We start from the raw sequence: 14272 nt of genomic DNA, 5'->3' as shown, positions 1-14272 counted from the left end.
TCCTCGAGCAGACTGACCTGGGGTTCCGACGTCTCTTACATCGCTCCTCTCCCCCATCAGGGGGACAGGTGCCTCGAGTGGTTCATTAACAAGAATACTATATGATCGATTATGTTATGAGAGGGAGAGATCGAGGCGTCCGAAGGAGAAAGAACGAAAGGCAAAGAAAAGCGAAAGTCCAGACGCGTCGTCCTAAGCTATCTTCTCCTCTTCCTCTCGAAAGGTAGGTCCGGATCGGCCCAGTTTCGAACGGGAGTGTCCCACTGAACGAAAGAGAGGCAGAAAGAAAAGATTAGAAAGGTCAGTGTCGAGCTCTGTTCTCGAAATCCGTCGACGCGACTTCGACTGTCTTTCTCTTCCTCCCTCTTCCTCCTCCTTCTTCCTCCTCCCTCACCAAAAAGGAAAGATCGACTCACCGTGGCTCTAACCTCCACCTGCACTTCCTTCGCCACGACCTTCCCCTTCTCACTCTCGTCCTCCGGTCCCCACTCCTCCTCATCCCACACCTCCTCTCCAGGCTTCTTCTCCACCGGTCCTTCCACCACCCCTTGGATACTCGCCGTCCCTCCGTAGAACAGCCTCTCTCCTCTCTCATCCTGCAACACTCCCGGATTCCCCATCCTCATCGTCCTCGCCACCAGATTCGCAGGCGCGACGTATCCCAGAGCGAGCGCCAACGCCGACGGGTACCGATGAGGTGTAGCTGGCGTGATGGCTCCTGAGACGTTGGTGAGACCTGCGACAGGGAGAGTTCGAGAGAGTAAGGCGACCGAGGGGTCTGTAGGTTGGGAGGGGACGAGGTGGGAGTGACGAGGAGTAGGGACGGGGATGGCTCCGAAGAGGGAGTTGGAGGAGGTGTAGGATTCTGCGGCTCGGTGGGAGAAGTTGAGAGCTGTTCGGAATCGTTTCTGATTTCCTCTTGAGAAGGAACTGGGTTGGACGGATTGTAGGGAAGCGTTGGTGGCGATGAGAGCTGGGAGGGTTGAGGTCGAAGGGTTGTGAGGGTTGGGTAACGGAGGGAGGAGGGAAGTGAGGGATGTGGACGGTACGGGGAGGATAGAGGGTTCTACTTGAGGTGGGAAGGGTGTTGGGAGGAGGTAGGAGGGTTGAGAGGAAGAGGAGTTGGTGGGTCTGTCGTCGAGTCCTCGATGTGAGCTCGATCCGGGCAGAAGGGAAGGAGCTCGGGAGTCGCGAGGAGTTTCGTTCCGTGAGGAGGGTGGTGAGTTCGGTGGTAGATCGACGATGAGTGGGTGATGAGGTAGAGGTGGTGGTGCCATAGGATTCATGTTTGGGAGGGGTGGGAGGAAGGAGGTGATGCGTCCAAAGGGAAGGTCGTCGTCTCCTTCGTTCTCCTCCTCCTTCGGCAGACCTCCATACTCCTCCCTATCCACTCCTTTGCCCATCCTCCTAACCAACCCGATATCTCTCTCGAGTCCATACGCATCCTTCCACGATCCGAGAGCTTTGGGAGTCTCTACTGCTGGTGAATCCTCGGCGGTGAGGGCGACGGAGAAGGAGGTGGAAGCTGCTGAGTTTGAATCCGATGCTGAACCGTCCAGGTTGCTGAGCGAATCTCCTTCTTCGTCCGACTCGGCCTTGGTTCTGTTGAGGAGATAGTGGGATAAATCTTCGCGCTCTAGGAGTTCTGGGAGCAGTTCAGGAGGGACGTCGGTGAAGGTGCAGCGTCGATGGGAGGAGGTGTCGAGGTCCCGTCCTTCTTCGAGGTAGGCTGGTCGATAGGGCAAAAACGAAGACGAGAGACGCATCAGCATGGAGAAGGGACGCATGCGCTTGATCTCGACGTGCTGATACTTACCTTTGAGAGCTTCTGTCCCTCCTATGCTCCCTCTTCCTGGAGTGTCCCTCGCGAACTCTTCGAGCTCATCCATCCCCAAACCAAGTTCCTCCAACGCCTCGACGGCGTCCAGGACTCCAACGTTAGTTCTTCCTGAGGCTGAAGCGTAGTCTCCTGCTGTTGATGCGAGAAGGGAGATGTATCGTCCTAGGACGTCTGCGAGAGCGATGGAAGCTGTGGAGTGGGAGGAGGAGAAGCCTTGGTTGCTGTTGATTTAAGGGAAGGAGACGGGAGAGTCAGCTCTGAGAGAGGATGACCAAAGCGCATATACTCACGATAGGGTGTGGAGAGTGATGAGATGGAGGAGATGAGCTGGAAGAGCTGAAGGTGGAGACATTTCGCTCTCTCGAGTCGTCGTCGTTGGTGGTGGAGAAGGGAGGGAGAGAAGGGAAGGGAAGGAGCTGATGAACCGATTTCGACCTTCTCTCTTTCTGACGCTCAACTTCGACCCCCTTCCCAAAGGACATACAACGATGGCTTCGCCTTTCTCTTCTTCTTCTCGCCCTACATACGGAGGATTCTCTACAGCTTCTCCTGTGGCTTCTCGTTCTCAGTGGTGGACTCAAGACGCGGGAGGAGGGCAGGCAGGTCAATCCTCCTCCCTCTCGACCATGGACGACAGGATGGACGAGCCAGAACAAGCGGCCAACTATCTACCAGGCTTCTTATCAGCGTCGTCAAGGGGAAGGGTGAGTCTACTATGGTTGCGAAGGAGGGATGGCAGGAGCATAGACGGGAAAGGGAGGCTCACTCTTGCGTTTGCTTTTGGATGGATCTCCCTCTCTCAGAACTCGACTTCGGAACCCAATCCTCCCAGTTCTCAGCAGCAGTGGCTCAACAGCTCAGGGCCCAGAGGAATGCCTTCCCCTCCTACAGCCAGATTCGGTACCGGAAGTCTCTTCGATAGGTTCGTTTCCGCTCGCTCTCTCTCCTTCGAGCTCGAGCTCAACTCTCCCTTCCTTCCTTCCCTTCGTTTTGCTCAGGTCAAACACCTCCCCTTACAACTCTCCTCAAGCTCTTCACTCCATCCCTACATCCATGCACAACGAAGACGCCCCTCCCATCGACTCTCTCGAAGACGGAGACATGTTTGACGGCCATGAATCGTTCCAGCAACAAGACGTTCGTTCAACACGCTTCCCTTCTTCCTCCCTTCTCTCACTCGACCTCCCTCTGACCACATTCCTTCTTCTCTTCTGCAGTATACCTCCGCACCCGTATCTCGCGTCGAGTACGTTCCCTTCTGCAGCTCGCGACTTTTCCGACCGCTAACCTGGCTCCTTTCCTCCCTCTCCTCCTTCAGCCCACCACCACCCTCCGCCAACCCTCTCGACAGCACCGTCATCGTCTTTGGTCCTCCCATGTCCATGCTCCAGCCTCTCCTTCAGCACTTTGAGCAGTTCGGAGAGATCACTGCTGCCGCTCCTGATCAAGGAGGAGGGAACTGGGTCTCCATCACGTACCGGTTCGTTTCGTCTCGTCTCGTCTCGTTTCTCTTCTCGTTTTGCTCTCGAGCTCACGCGACTTTTTTTGGCTTTGATAGACACGAACAAGACGCTGCTCGAGCCATCAAGAAGAACGGAGACGTTCTCGGTGGATCTTACATGATCGGAGTCAAATGGGCCGTGAGTCCTCGTTTCGCTCTCCCTCTCTCCCTCGGTCCCTCGCCCAACTCACACCCTCCGACCCTTCCACCCTTCCAGGACCCCTCCCGCTCTCTCTTCACCAGCTCCACCTCCCTTTTCCCCTCCCCTTCCACCTCCCCGAAACCCCTCCAACCACCCAACCCTCCTCCCACCACGTCCGGTGGAGGCGTCGGAACGCCCGTTCGACTCGCTCCTTCCGCCTCTGCTTTCCGAAGATTCGACCAGCATGGCAGCTCGTTGGTCGTTCCTAAACCTGTGGTGGCTTCTTCGAGACCTAGTGAGGCGCAGCAGGCGAAGAGTGGGGTGTTCGGCAAGTTGGGAGAGTTGGTTTTCGGGTTCTAGTTCTTCAATGGGTGGAGAAGGAGATGGTCATGTGATTGTGACTGGGTCGTTGCGATATGCGAGGAGGGGAGGGAATGGGAGAATGCAAGAGGGAGAGAAATGGTCAAGGAGAGAAAGCGAAAGAAAGACGAACAGCGAGTGGAAAGCAAAGAGAGAGAGAAATCAAAGCAAGGAAGGGAACGGAAAGGAGTGCGAGGGAGGAAGGTAGACTAACGAAGGAAAAAAAGAAGCAGTAAGACACGAAACACGAAGCAAAGATACAAACGAAAAGAGAGAGAGGAAAGCCTAGTCCGACGACGATGTTTTCCCAACGAGCGAAGATGAAGGCGAAGGACAGGGCGAGATGGGTGGTGACGCTGCTGCTGCTGATCCAGAGCCCTTCTTGATCATTCGACGGAGGTTGGTGAGTTCTGATGGAACGGGCAGGGAAGGGGAATGAAAAACGCGTCAGTTTTCGTCGCGTCGTGTTCGTGTTTTTTTTTTTTTCTGCGTCGACTCACCGTCCAGCGCCTCTTCAACCCTCCTCCTCAGTCCCTCCTCTCCCTCCTCCCCGTCTTCCGCATCCTCTCCAGCGCCCAGCAACTTCTCCACCCTGCTTCTCAGCTCCTCCACCTCCCCTCTCACCACACGCTCCCACTCCCGTCCTACTGCCTCCCGTTCCCCTCTCAACCTCCTGCCCTCCTCCTTCCTCCCTTCCCACACATCCACCTTTTCATCCAGCTTCTGCTCCTTCAAGCTCAGAGACTGCTCCTGGAGACGCGTGTAGTCTGCTCGAACGAGAGCGAGATCGGCGGACCATTGGGTTTTGAGGGACGAGAAGGAGGAGGAGAGGGTTGAGTAGGCTGCTTGGGATTGGCCTAAGAGGGCTTTGGCGTTCGAGAGGGAGGCGGTAAGGGTTGAGATGGATTTGGCCTGACAGGGAAAAGGAAGGAGTGGTGAGTTGGGGCAAGAGAAAAGGAAGAGGCAGGAGGGAGTAGGAGACGAGACGCACCTCCTCTTTCTGGGCGTCCCGAAGGGTCTTAGCTTCCAACTCTGCCGTGCGAGCTCGTTCGAGGGTCTAGTAAGGAAACGAAGGAAGCGCGATGAAACCGTCAGAGACTAGTCCAGATAGTGCAACGGCGACGTGTGGCCGCTCACCTCCTGCAGCAACCTCTCCTTCCTAGCGACCACCGAGTTCAGCCCTTCCGTCTCCAATTGCCCTCTCTCACTTCTCTCCTTCAACCTCTCGTAGTCTCCACTCAGTCCTACCACCTGAGCTTGACTCGCTCGAAGCTCAGCCTGCGACGAGATGAGTTTCTCCCTCGTCGCGTCTAAGGCCCGTTGGAGGTCCAAGATGACCTTGGAGGATTGATTCGTTCGATTTGGGGAGGAGGGTGCTTGTAAGAGAGGGTATCCTGGGAGTTGAGGAGAGTGAGGATGGGGTGGTGGTGGTGGTGGGGAGGCGGAGACTGAACGGTACGAGGAGGAGGAGGGACCGGGGAGGAGCTGGCCAGGAGGGGAGGGATGAGATCCGTCTGCGAGGAGGAAGAGAACGAAATTCAGCTTCTCGAATCAACGATAGGGCTAACTGTATATAGTTAAGCATATCGTAGACCTGCACTTACTCGATAGAGCTCTTCCTTGACCTGAAAGGGAAGGGAGAAGGAAAAGGAAGGAACCAAAAGTGAGCTCGGACGTTCCCTCCCCTCTGTTCTGTTCGCCCTCCCTCGCCTCTATCAAGACAAAATCATTTCCCGACGACTCACTGACAACCGAGATGGGAAGCCTCGTCAGTCCTAGTTTTGCGTAGTGCTCTGGTCTGTGGTGATTCGACGTAGCAGGGGAGAGACCTGAGGAAGAAGGAGGAGGAGCTGGCGAGCTTCGTCCTTTCAAGGGAGAGTCCAGAGCTTGAGAAGCGAGATCCGCCGAACCGACGTTTCTTGGTAGGATGGGAACCGGTATAAGTGAAGACCGTCTATCCGAGAGTGCCATAGCTGGAAGTGAGCGAGTGAGCGTTTGGAGAGGAAACAAGGGAGGCAACCAAGCAGCGCCTTGGTCGATCGAAATGGAACTCGTTGAGCTCGCCCGGCCCACTGTTCCCTTCCCTCGTTTACCTCCAAACCACCACCTTCTCGTTCTCAAAAAGTCACAAGCGACTCTTCCTGGACCTCCTCTAGACTCCTCTCAGCCTCCTCTGCTTGATACCTAGAGCTCTGGTCTCCCGAGCACCCTCCCAAACCTCCCTCGTCACCGGCTCCCCTCCTGCGACCTTCCCTCCTTCCCCTTTCGACTTTACAAAGGAAAAGGATCCCCTTCGACCCTCTCCTTCCTCAAAATATGGCAGCCAAAGCTCGGAACGAACGAGTCATAGAGGATCTCCTCAAGATTCCTGGTAATGGTGGGTCCCTACAGCTTGTAGATCGAGAAAGAGCGACGAATCAAGCTGACTCTTCCCTTCCCTTCCCTCCTCCCTCCTTCTCCTCTCCTCGCCGCTTCTTCTGTTCTTTCCACTCCTCGCCTCACAGAGATCTGCGCAGACTGCCGTGGATCTGGTCCCAGATGGTGCTCCTGGAACATTGGGATCCTCCTCTGCGTTCCGTGCGCTTCTCAGCATCGACGACTTGGAGTTCGTTCCCTTCGACCCCTCCTCCTTCGAAGCTCACTCTTGCTGATTCACTTTTCACTCTTCGCCTCCCACAGACCCACATCAGCAAGGTCAAGAGCTTAACGCTGGACGTCTTTACTCGAGAACAGATCGAGAGCATTCGTAGCATGGGAAACATCAAGTCGAACGCTCTCATCAACAACGACGATCGAACCAACCCTCCTCCGACCTCGTGGGAAGACTCTGCTCGAGAGAGTGAGCTCGAGAGGTCAGTCTTGCTTTCTACCAGCGTCAGTATCTCTACTTAAAGCGTATACCGACCTCTTTGTGCCTTGAATCCAGATACATTCGTCGGAAATACACCTCTCATCCCAAACCAATTCGCTCCCCATCTCCTCCTCCCCTCCCAACTCGCACGACCAACACCTCTCGTACAGCACCTCCCAGCTCCTTCCCAACCACTTTCGAAGATACCTCCTCCTCCTCCGCACCCATCCGAGCCCCCTCACGAGCCAAATCGACGCCTTTACCCGCTCCGACGGTCGAGGAGAGGAAGACCCCGATCTTCGGATCGACGCTCGAGCATCGTCCTGCTGGAGGACCTGTAGGACACCCTGGAGGAGTTGAGCCGATGAGGAGAGGAAGACCTGGGTCGGCGATGAACAACCCTTCTAACGGTTCAGGAGGAGAGGCAGCTCAACAGCAGCAGCAGCAACAGCCGCATCAGAACGGTCAGCAGCAGTTCGCGTCCTCGGCCTACCCACAGCAGCAGCAACCTCCCCTTCAGTACCTCTCTCCTCAACAGCAGCAGCAAGCTTCCTCCTCCTTCCAACCTCAATTCCAACCTCAACAACAGCAGCAGCAGCAGATCCCTCAGCACGGCGCCTGGGGAGACCTCATGTCCCTCTCGTCGGGTCAACCACTACCTCCTCCTCAACAGCCACCTCAACAGTCCTTCTACCAACCCCAATCGCAACCTCAGTTCACTCCCTCTCCATCCTCCTTCCAACCACAACCACAACAACCCACCCAAACTTCCTCCTTCCAGCAACCTCAAAACCGAAGCGGCTCCATGCCCACGGCTCCCTCCCCTTACGCTCCTACAACTCCCTCCCTCGTCGGTGCTTCCCAGTACTTTGGAGGAATGGCCACCATCCCTCAGCAACAACCTATGACCTCCTCGCCGTACCAGCAGTTCGGCCATGCTTCGTCGTTCCCTTTCCAATCCCAACCTCAACTCCAACCTCAACCGACGGCTCAACAGCCTCAGTACCAGCAGCAGCAGCAGCAACAGTTCGCTCAACCTCAGCAGCAACAGCCGAACTATGGTCAGGGGGGAGGTCAGCAGCAGTTCGGAGGAGGAGGAGTTCAGCAGCAGCCTCAGCAGCCACAACAGGCTGTCTTCAACACGCCGAACGCGTTCTTCGGAAGCATGATGCCTGGGCAGGGGCAGGTGCAGCAAAATGGAGGAGTAGGAGGAGGTCAGAGCTGGGGTGGGAGATGAAGAGGTCCAGGAGAGAAGGTAGAAAGCCTTGAGAGAGGAGAGGCGGAGGCAGGGCTGCTTTGGGTGAAGGAAGGGAGGGAGAGTTGCGTATAGAACGGTAGATGATGGATGGATACGGAGGATCTCGAATCGATGATAGGTTGTAAACGTGCTTTGGAGATTGAGCGGAAGGAAGAGAGAGAGGGAGACGGAATTGAGGAGCTGAAGACGCGTCTCGTTCTTCTCGACCTGAGGACGAACCGACGACATATTTTCGCTTCTTCTCGATTTCAATGAGCTCTCGGACGCCTGTTCTGATCATCAACATCAATTATGGGTCCAAGGTGAAAAGATAAACAAAGAAAGGAAAATGGGGACGCGCCAGGAAATCAACAACTCGAGCTCGCTCGCTCGCTCGCTCGCTCCTCCTCTTTTGACCTTCGACCGCTTCGACCTTCCCCCCTTCCCTCTCTCTTCCCGTTCCATCCAGCCCTCCCAGGCTCTGGAGAGACCCTCCACTTACCTCAACCTCGTTCTCCAAGAGGAGATCCTTCAAAGAACAGCCAGCAGATTGAAGAAAACCACAAGCTCAGCCCAAACCGGACCCCTCTCCCTCCTCCAACCTGTCTTCCTACACTCCCCCTTCCTACACCTCCCTCGGCTCTGCCGCTCCACCTTATTTAGCTCTCAAACCTATGGCCGCTCGTTCCGCCTTCACTGCTCTTCTCTCGTCCAACTCGAATTCGAGCGGAGGAGAGGAAGGAGATTCAACGATGAACGCGAACGATACTCTGCCTTCTCTGGCGGATAGTTTTCATTCCGATATGGAGAGGGAGAAGGAACAGAACGACAGGGATCTCGGGGTTGGAGGCAGTAGGAATGGATGGGGAGGCAAGGAAGCTCCGGGGACGGCGAAGAAGGACAGGGCAGCTGGAGGGAGGAATGGTGAGTCCCTCTGAGCTTGTTTTCTTTTTCGAGCGAGATGACGGGTGGATTGCGATATTAGTGGAGAAGTTTTCTTCTTCCCACTCCTGAACGGATGGAAGCAGGAAAAGAGTCGAACGAGAGAGCTGAACCCGTCTTCCTCTCCTTCCTTCCTTTGCTCTTCAGCTCGACCTCGGTCCTCCTCTCCCTCCACACCCCATCAACCCAACCCACCAACCTCCTCCCTAGCCGATCTCCCTACCCCTCGTCCCTCTCACTCTCTGGTTCACTCTCCATCCTCCAACTCCTCCAACCTCCTCTCCGACCTCGACGACGACGACGACGACGATCTCTTCTCCCAATCCCCCATGGGCTCGCCCGTCAAACGGTCAGCGTTCGCAAGTAGTACTCAGGATAGAGGAAGAGACGGGAAGCCTCTGAGGAGTGGGAGGATGAGTGTTGCTGGTGGCGAGATCGGTGGAATGAGGAGCATGACTCTGAGAGAGCAGGAGAAGGTGAGCTTGAGTCTCGTCCTGTCCTTCTCTCCCTCGGTCCCTTGCTCGAGCTGACCCTCGCCTTCCCTCCCTTGACGCGTCTTACCCAGGCCCTTCACGACAAAGATCAAGAAATCATCGGACTCAAATTCTCCCTCACCTTCTACCAAGACCGTCTCAAATCCCAATCGACCGAATCTCAAGAAGCCATGACCAAAGAGATCATCGACCTTCGACTCGCCTACGCTCGCCTGCGAACCGAATCCAAGAAGAATAAGAAGTTTGCTCTCGAGTCTCAGCTGGCCATCGAGGATCTCAAGCGGGAGATCGCTGGTCTTCGGAAGGGAGGGAGAGGCGGTGGGAGAGAGGCTGAGGAGAGGGAGCGAGGGAAGGAGTTGGAGTTGGCTGAGAGGGTCAGGGAGGAGAGGGAGCGGAGGAAGGAGGTGGAGGTTAGGGCTGAAAAGGCGGAGAAGGAGTTGAAGGAGATCAGGGAGAAGAGGAGGGAGACGGGAGTTGAGGAGGTGAGTCCTTTTTGATCCTCTTCGTTCGAGCTCGTTCGCCTGTCGAATCTCGTCGGACGCGACGATTCTAACATTTCTGCCCACTTCTCTCTTGGTTGTCTTCTTTCTGTAGGCCGAGATTGCCCGTCTACGAACAGCAGTCGAGGAACTCGAAGCAGAGAACGACGGTCTCAACGAAGAACTCGAAACCGCCAAAGCCACGCTCGAGGACAACCATGAGGATCTCGCTAAGCTTCAGGACGAGGTCGATCGACGGAACGATGCTGATGAGTCGAAGAAGGAAGGTCAGGAGGAGGTGGTAGAGTTACAGGAGAAGGTGGAGGATCTGGAACGGGTCAGTTCGACGCGCCCATTCTTCGACTTTCCTTCCTCTCCGTCGTCGCAGAGCGAAGACTGACCTTTCGCTCGTGGCCCGTACGTTCTTAGCTGGTTGAAACCCTGGAAGCTCAGATCGCTACCAAAGCCACCTCCATCGCTACCCTCGAGGACGAGAAGGAGGATCTCCTGGATCAACGAGACGACCTCAACCAGCAGCTCGACGCTATGGAGAACGGTCAACGAGAGAGGTCGATCAGTCGGGTGGGTGATGACGAGCAGCTGGAACAGGTGCGTCGAACTCTTGCCTCTTTTCTCCTCGCTGTTCTATCCGAGCGACACCTGACTCCCTCGTTTTCGTTTTCAATAGGAGAGGAACGACCTTCGTGATCGACTGGCTGCCGCTCATCTCGAGCTCGAGAAGAAGGAGACGGAACTCGACCAGAAGGAGAAGTCTCTTCAGGAAGCCTACGACGAGATGGACGGGAACGCTCAGCAGTGGGGAGAGGAGGTCAAGGAGACGAAGGCTCAGAACGACGAGCTCAAGGACGTGAGTCTCGCTCTCCTGTCCCCGGCTTTCTTCCCTTCTTCCTCGTTTCTCTGCCTACCTTCGTGTCTGACTTGCTTTCCTTCCGATCATCCTCGTGTTGCCAGGTCCTCCAAGAACGAGAAAAGGAGAACGACGAACTCGTCGCCGAAATCAACGAACTTCGAGACAAGCTCGCCGACGTCGAGGCTCTCTGTGCTGAGGTTACCGAGAAGCTGGAGGACCATCTTGCTGGATGCGAACCGGAGAAGGCTGAGAAGGATGCCGAGCTGTTGGCTAACAACGAGGAGATCCAGAACGTGAGCTCTCTCCCCTTCTTCTCCTCTCCTTCGACGCGACCGATCTTGGTCACGTTGGGCTGACTTCCCTGACCTCTCGTCTTGTTTGGGACCACAGCTGGGAGAACGCATCCACGAACTCGAGGACGAACTGGAATCGAGGATCGCTACAATCCAGGAGCTCGAAGGAGAACTCAACGCGTCGGATGCTGCTTTCGAGGAGAGTCAGCTGGTTCACGATCAGGTCGTTGCTTCGCTCAAGGAGGTTTGTCTCTTCTCCTCTCTTTCTTTTCTCGTCCAGCCCCTCGACGTCGAAGTCGAGCTCTGACTGACGCGTCTTGGTCTGTCCTCTTTCTCCAGAAACTCGCCAAAGCCAAACTCGAACTGCAGGAACTCGCCGAACTCTACGACGCTTCTCTCGGTGACAAGGAGCTTCACGAGCAACAGATCGGAGACCTCACTCGGAAGGTCATCGAGCTCGATGAGGCTCTTCGTTCGGCCGCAGCTTCGAAGAAGAGAGCTGTTGAGGAGAGGGAGGAGTTCTCGGATCGACTTCGTAGGGAGGAGGATGCTAGGGAGAGGGATCTGGCGAGTTGGAAGAGGGAGAAGGATGACGACGAGGCTCATTGGAGTAGGTTGTTGCAGGACAAAGAGGCTGTGAGTTCGGTTTCGTCTCGTCGTCTGTCTGTAGCCCTTCCCTTCGTCTCGGTCACCCCGCTGACCGCGTCTCGTCCCTTTTGTCTTATCAACAGAGTGTCGCTCGTCTCACCGCCGAACTCGACCAGGTCCGAAGCCGTCTCTCTTCCAGAGATCGAGATCTCGAGGCTATCCAGGAAGGCTCTCGACAGCTCGGAGAGACTCACACCAACGACCGCTTCGCCTTGGAGCTTGAGGTGGAACGAGTCAGGAGGGATCTTGAGCGAGCCGAGGAGGATCTCGAACGGGCTAAGCGGGACTTGGAGAAGAAGGAGGGTGTGCTTGGACAGAGGGAGGATGCTCTCGCCGACATGGTGAGTTGTTGAGCTTCGTCGACGACGAGAAGAGATCGAGCTGACGCATTCTTCCTTTTATTTCACAGCACGCTACCAGTCGAGAGTTGGAGAACAAGCTGTCGGCCGAACGTCAAGCTCGACTCAACATCTCGGATAAGCTCGACGCCGCTCAGAAGGTGGGTCGTCTCGACGCGTCCCTCTCGTCCGTCCATGCTTTTAACACTTCTTCTTCGCTTCCTTCGCAGACCAACAAGACTGCCGAGAGTGAAGCTTCGTCTTTGCGTGAACGAGTGGACGATCTCGAGCTCCGACTCTCCAACGATCAACGGGCTCTGCTGTTGACGAAGAACCAGAGTGAAGCTCAGAGGAAGGAGAGCAACGAACTCCTCCTGGCCGTCTTCCAGAACGTCAACAAGATCCTTGGAACCGAGGTTTGTCTTCTCGCAACCCTGCTCTATCATCTCCGTCAGATCGCAGATCCTGACTCTCGTTTTCTCGGTTTCGAGCAGGAGCGAGGCACGACCGCCAACTTCGCCGTCTTCAAGGACACCCTTCTCACTCGTCTACGATCCCTCGGTCAACTTCAGAACTCATTCGAGAAGAAGATCAAGACGACCGAATCTGGATTCCTCGACAAGCTCAAGTGAGTCGTCCGCTGCTCGGTACGGTTCGTCGGCTCTCGACTGACCCCTCTCCATCTCTCCCCACTCGCAGCTCGATGAAGAAGCAGCTCGACAACAAGTGGAGGCAGCTCGATCAGTTCGAGACCTCGGTTCGGAAACTCGAGCTCGTCAAGACTTCTTGGAGGAACAAGTTCGCTCACAAGGAAGGAGAACTCGCTGCTCTTCAGGTGAGCCTTGGTCTTCTCGGTTCGACGCGTCCCCCTTCTTTTCCTGACGCTCGTTTCTGCCGCCCTTCCCCCAGTCTCAACACGCCGATCTCGCTTCCCAGCTCGTCTCTCTCCGTGGAATGTCTCGTTCGGACTCCAACAACGACATCCGCTCAGCAAACACTCGAAACACGACTCTCGAAAAGCGACTGGCCAACGCTCAGAACCAACTCTCCGCCTACGACGAGAAGATGTCTTCCGCTCGAAGCAAGATGTCTGCCGCTGAGGCTCGGTGGGATGCGAGAGTCAAGGAGTACGAGAGTAGGCTCAAGGCTGCTGAGGAGAAGATCAAGTCGGAGAAGCAGGGAGGGAAGGAGAGAGCTGCTCAGCTGGAGTCGCAAGTTCGGTGAGTCTTCGTTTCTTTCTACTCCTGAGCGCTTGCTCCTTTCGTTGGGTACTGATCACTCTATTCCGTTCGCTTTCATTCACTCGCAGAGATCTGGAGAAACAAATCGAGATCGCCAAACGACGAAACGACCGAGTTCGAGATCTCCTTCCTCCGCCCAAAGTCATCTCTTGATCTTCCTTCTCTTTCTCTTTCTCTTTCTCTCTTTCGCTCGTTCAATTTTATCTCTACGTACCTGCTTTGCTGTTTTCACACTGCCCTCTTCGATTTTTCGTCTTTGATCTCTCTTCTCTGTTTATCGACCTTTCGCGCTTTGGATAGATCTCATGAACGACCCTGCCACGCTCTTTTCTTTCTTTTCATCAGTTCGACGAGCTGAACTCTATACAGCACCGTATTTTCCCCTCTTGGTGACTTCAAAATCTTCATGCCTTGCTCCACGAGCGAAGGATCAGCGCGTCGAGTCGTTCAGAACGGCGGATGATTGAACTCGCCTCTGCAGCTCCCCCTCCCTTCCTGAGGCCTCTTCTTTCCGTTCTAGCTGGCTCTCTGGCAACAATATCGATGGCTGGAGCCGAAGCAAATCTGCAGTGGCTGACGAGTGGGACGAAATCGAGAACAAAACCTCGAGTCGTCCCTCCCGACAGGAAGGTTTCTTAGGATTCTCACCTGTTTGTGTTTCTCCCTGCGAGAGTCTTGGCGTTGTAATGAACAGACATCCGACTTTTTGAGTCATCGAGAGATACGGAGCTTAAGCAACTCCCCAGGGCGAAGGGAGAGGGAGGGAAAGATCGAAAGGCGAAAGGAGTGCGTCGCGAAAGAAGCGTTGAGAAGAATTGCCTCCAGAGGTTTCATCGAGACGGATCTCCGCTTCGAAATTCTCCAGATCTGCGATCTTGATTTCGAACTTGATCCTGTCTACCAGCTCGGGCGAGAGAATTGCGTCAAACCGGCCCCAGTTGCATTGCCGGAAAATCCTAAAACCGAGAACCGTGAAAATTCTGTAGAGTAGGGTAGGTTATGGTATGAAACCGTTAGAAACCTCGAAAACGGTTT

The 14272-nt window shown here is 55.4% G+C and overlaps 5 protein-coding genes across 5 annotated transcripts; 3 read left to right on the top strand and 2 right to left on the bottom strand.

The window, feature by feature from the left end:
- Positions 1-79: 79 nt before the first annotated feature.
- On the bottom strand, positions 80-2316 carry BDY24DRAFT_385093 (uncharacterized protein). The gene is made up of 3 exons (XM_076639912.1): positions 2131-2316; positions 1817-2061; positions 80-1729 (listed from the first exon to the last, which is right to left on the bottom strand). Exons 1-3 carry the CDS (start codon positions 2190-2192, stop codon positions 198-200), a joined length of 1839 nt encoding a protein of 612 aa, XP_076498100.1. The 5' UTR covers positions 2193-2316; the 3' UTR covers positions 80-197.
- A 352-nt stretch (positions 2317-2668) lies between these two features.
- On the top strand, positions 2669-4004 carry NUP53 (FG-nucleoporin NUP53). Its single transcript, XM_076636619.1, has 5 exons — positions 2669-2762; positions 2839-2977; positions 3058-3320; positions 3399-3480; positions 3559-4004. Exons 1-5 carry the CDS (start codon positions 2713-2715, stop codon positions 3841-3843), a joined length of 819 nt encoding a protein of 272 aa, XP_076498099.1. The 5' UTR covers positions 2669-2712; the 3' UTR covers positions 3844-4004.
- Positions 4005-4128: 124 nt separating this feature from the next.
- On the bottom strand, positions 4129-5814 carry BDY24DRAFT_414125 (uncharacterized protein; the record flags this gene model as incomplete). The annotated part of the gene is made up of 6 exons (XM_076643269.1): positions 4129-4253; positions 4344-4755; positions 4835-4900; positions 4981-5357; positions 5448-5468; positions 5589-5814. The coding sequence occupies 6 exons, from the start codon at positions 5812-5814 to the stop codon at positions 4129-4131; spliced, it is 1227 nt and encodes a 408-aa protein (XP_076498098.1).
- BDY24DRAFT_22851 (ADP-ribosylation factor GTPase-activating protein) lies at positions 5795-6897 on the top strand. The gene is made up of 3 exons (XM_076636614.1): positions 5795-6220; positions 6348-6448; positions 6523-6897. Exons 1-3 carry the CDS (start codon positions 6160-6162, stop codon positions 6733-6735), a joined length of 375 nt encoding a protein of 124 aa, XP_076498097.1. The 5' UTR covers positions 5795-6159; the 3' UTR covers positions 6736-6897.
- Positions 6898-8323: 1426 nt separating this feature from the next.
- Positions 8324-13619, top strand: BDY24DRAFT_385076 (uncharacterized protein). The gene is made up of 16 exons (XM_076639911.1): positions 8324-8855; positions 9021-9349; positions 9439-9849; positions 9962-10183; positions 10276-10455; positions 10535-10714; positions 10819-11010; positions 11108-11254; positions 11350-11646; positions 11742-11999; positions 12068-12157; positions 12227-12412; positions 12491-12624; positions 12696-12831; positions 12906-13216; positions 13306-13619. Exons 1-16 carry the CDS (start codon positions 8606-8608, stop codon positions 13388-13390), a joined length of 3408 nt encoding a protein of 1135 aa, XP_076498096.1. The 5' UTR covers positions 8324-8605; the 3' UTR covers positions 13391-13619.
- Positions 13620-14272: the final 653 nt, after the last annotated feature.

This window comes from Mrakia frigida (genome assembly GCF_051309035.1).
Source record: "Mrakia frigida strain ATCC 22029 unplaced genomic scaffold BDY24scaffold_10, whole genome shotgun sequence".
In the NCBI taxonomy this organism is placed as follows: Eukaryota; Fungi; Basidiomycota; class Tremellomycetes; order Cystofilobasidiales; family Mrakiaceae; genus Mrakia; species Mrakia frigida.
This window is presented reverse-complemented; position numbering and strand designations above follow the sequence as displayed.

Bases quoted from the DNA above. Each gene is read 5' to 3' on its own strand.
- BDY24DRAFT_385093 (XM_076639912.1), bottom strand. From the start codon at position 2,192: ATGTCTCCACCTTCAGCTCTTCCAGCTCATCTCCTCCATCTCATCACT. The intron at 2,062-2,130 runs GTGAGTATATGC...TTAAATCAACAG, and splicing joins ATCACTCTCCACACCCTATC to CAACCAAGGCTTCTCCTCCT. The intron at 1,730-1,816 runs GTAAGTATCAGC...CCTATCGACCAG, and splicing joins AGGGACAGAAGCTCTCAAAG to CCTACCTCGAAGAAGGACGG.
- BDY24DRAFT_385076 (XM_076639911.1), top strand. From the start codon at position 8,606: ATGGCCGCTCGTTCCGCCTTCACTGCTCTTCTCTCGTCCAACTCGAAT. The intron at 10,184-10,275 runs GTCAGTTCGACG...GTACGTTCTTAG, and splicing joins AGGTGGAGGATCTGGAACGG to CTGGTTGAAACCCTGGAAGC. The intron at 12,158-12,226 runs GTGGGTCGTCTC...CTTCCTTCGCAG, and splicing joins AGCTCGACGCCGCTCAGAAG to ACCAACAAGACTGCCGAGAG.
- BDY24DRAFT_22851 (XM_076636614.1), top strand. From the start codon at position 6,160: ATGGCAGCCAAAGCTCGGAACGAACGAGTCATAGAGGATCTCCTCAAG. The intron at 6,221-6,347 runs GTGGGTCCCTAC...CTCGCCTCACAG, and splicing joins CCTCAAGATTCCTGGTAATG to AGATCTGCGCAGACTGCCGT. The intron at 6,449-6,522 runs GTTCGTTCCCTT...CGCCTCCCACAG, and splicing joins CTCAGCATCGACGACTTGGA to ACCCACATCAGCAAGGTCAA.
- NUP53 (XM_076636619.1), top strand. From the start codon at position 2,713: ATGCCTTCCCCTCCTACAGCCAGATTCGGTACCGGAAGTCTCTTCGAT. The intron at 2,763-2,838 runs GTTCGTTTCCGC...CGTTTTGCTCAG, and splicing joins ACCGGAAGTCTCTTCGATAG to GTCAAACACCTCCCCTTACA. The intron at 2,978-3,057 runs GTTCGTTCAACA...TCTCTTCTGCAG, and splicing joins AATCGTTCCAGCAACAAGAC to TATACCTCCGCACCCGTATC.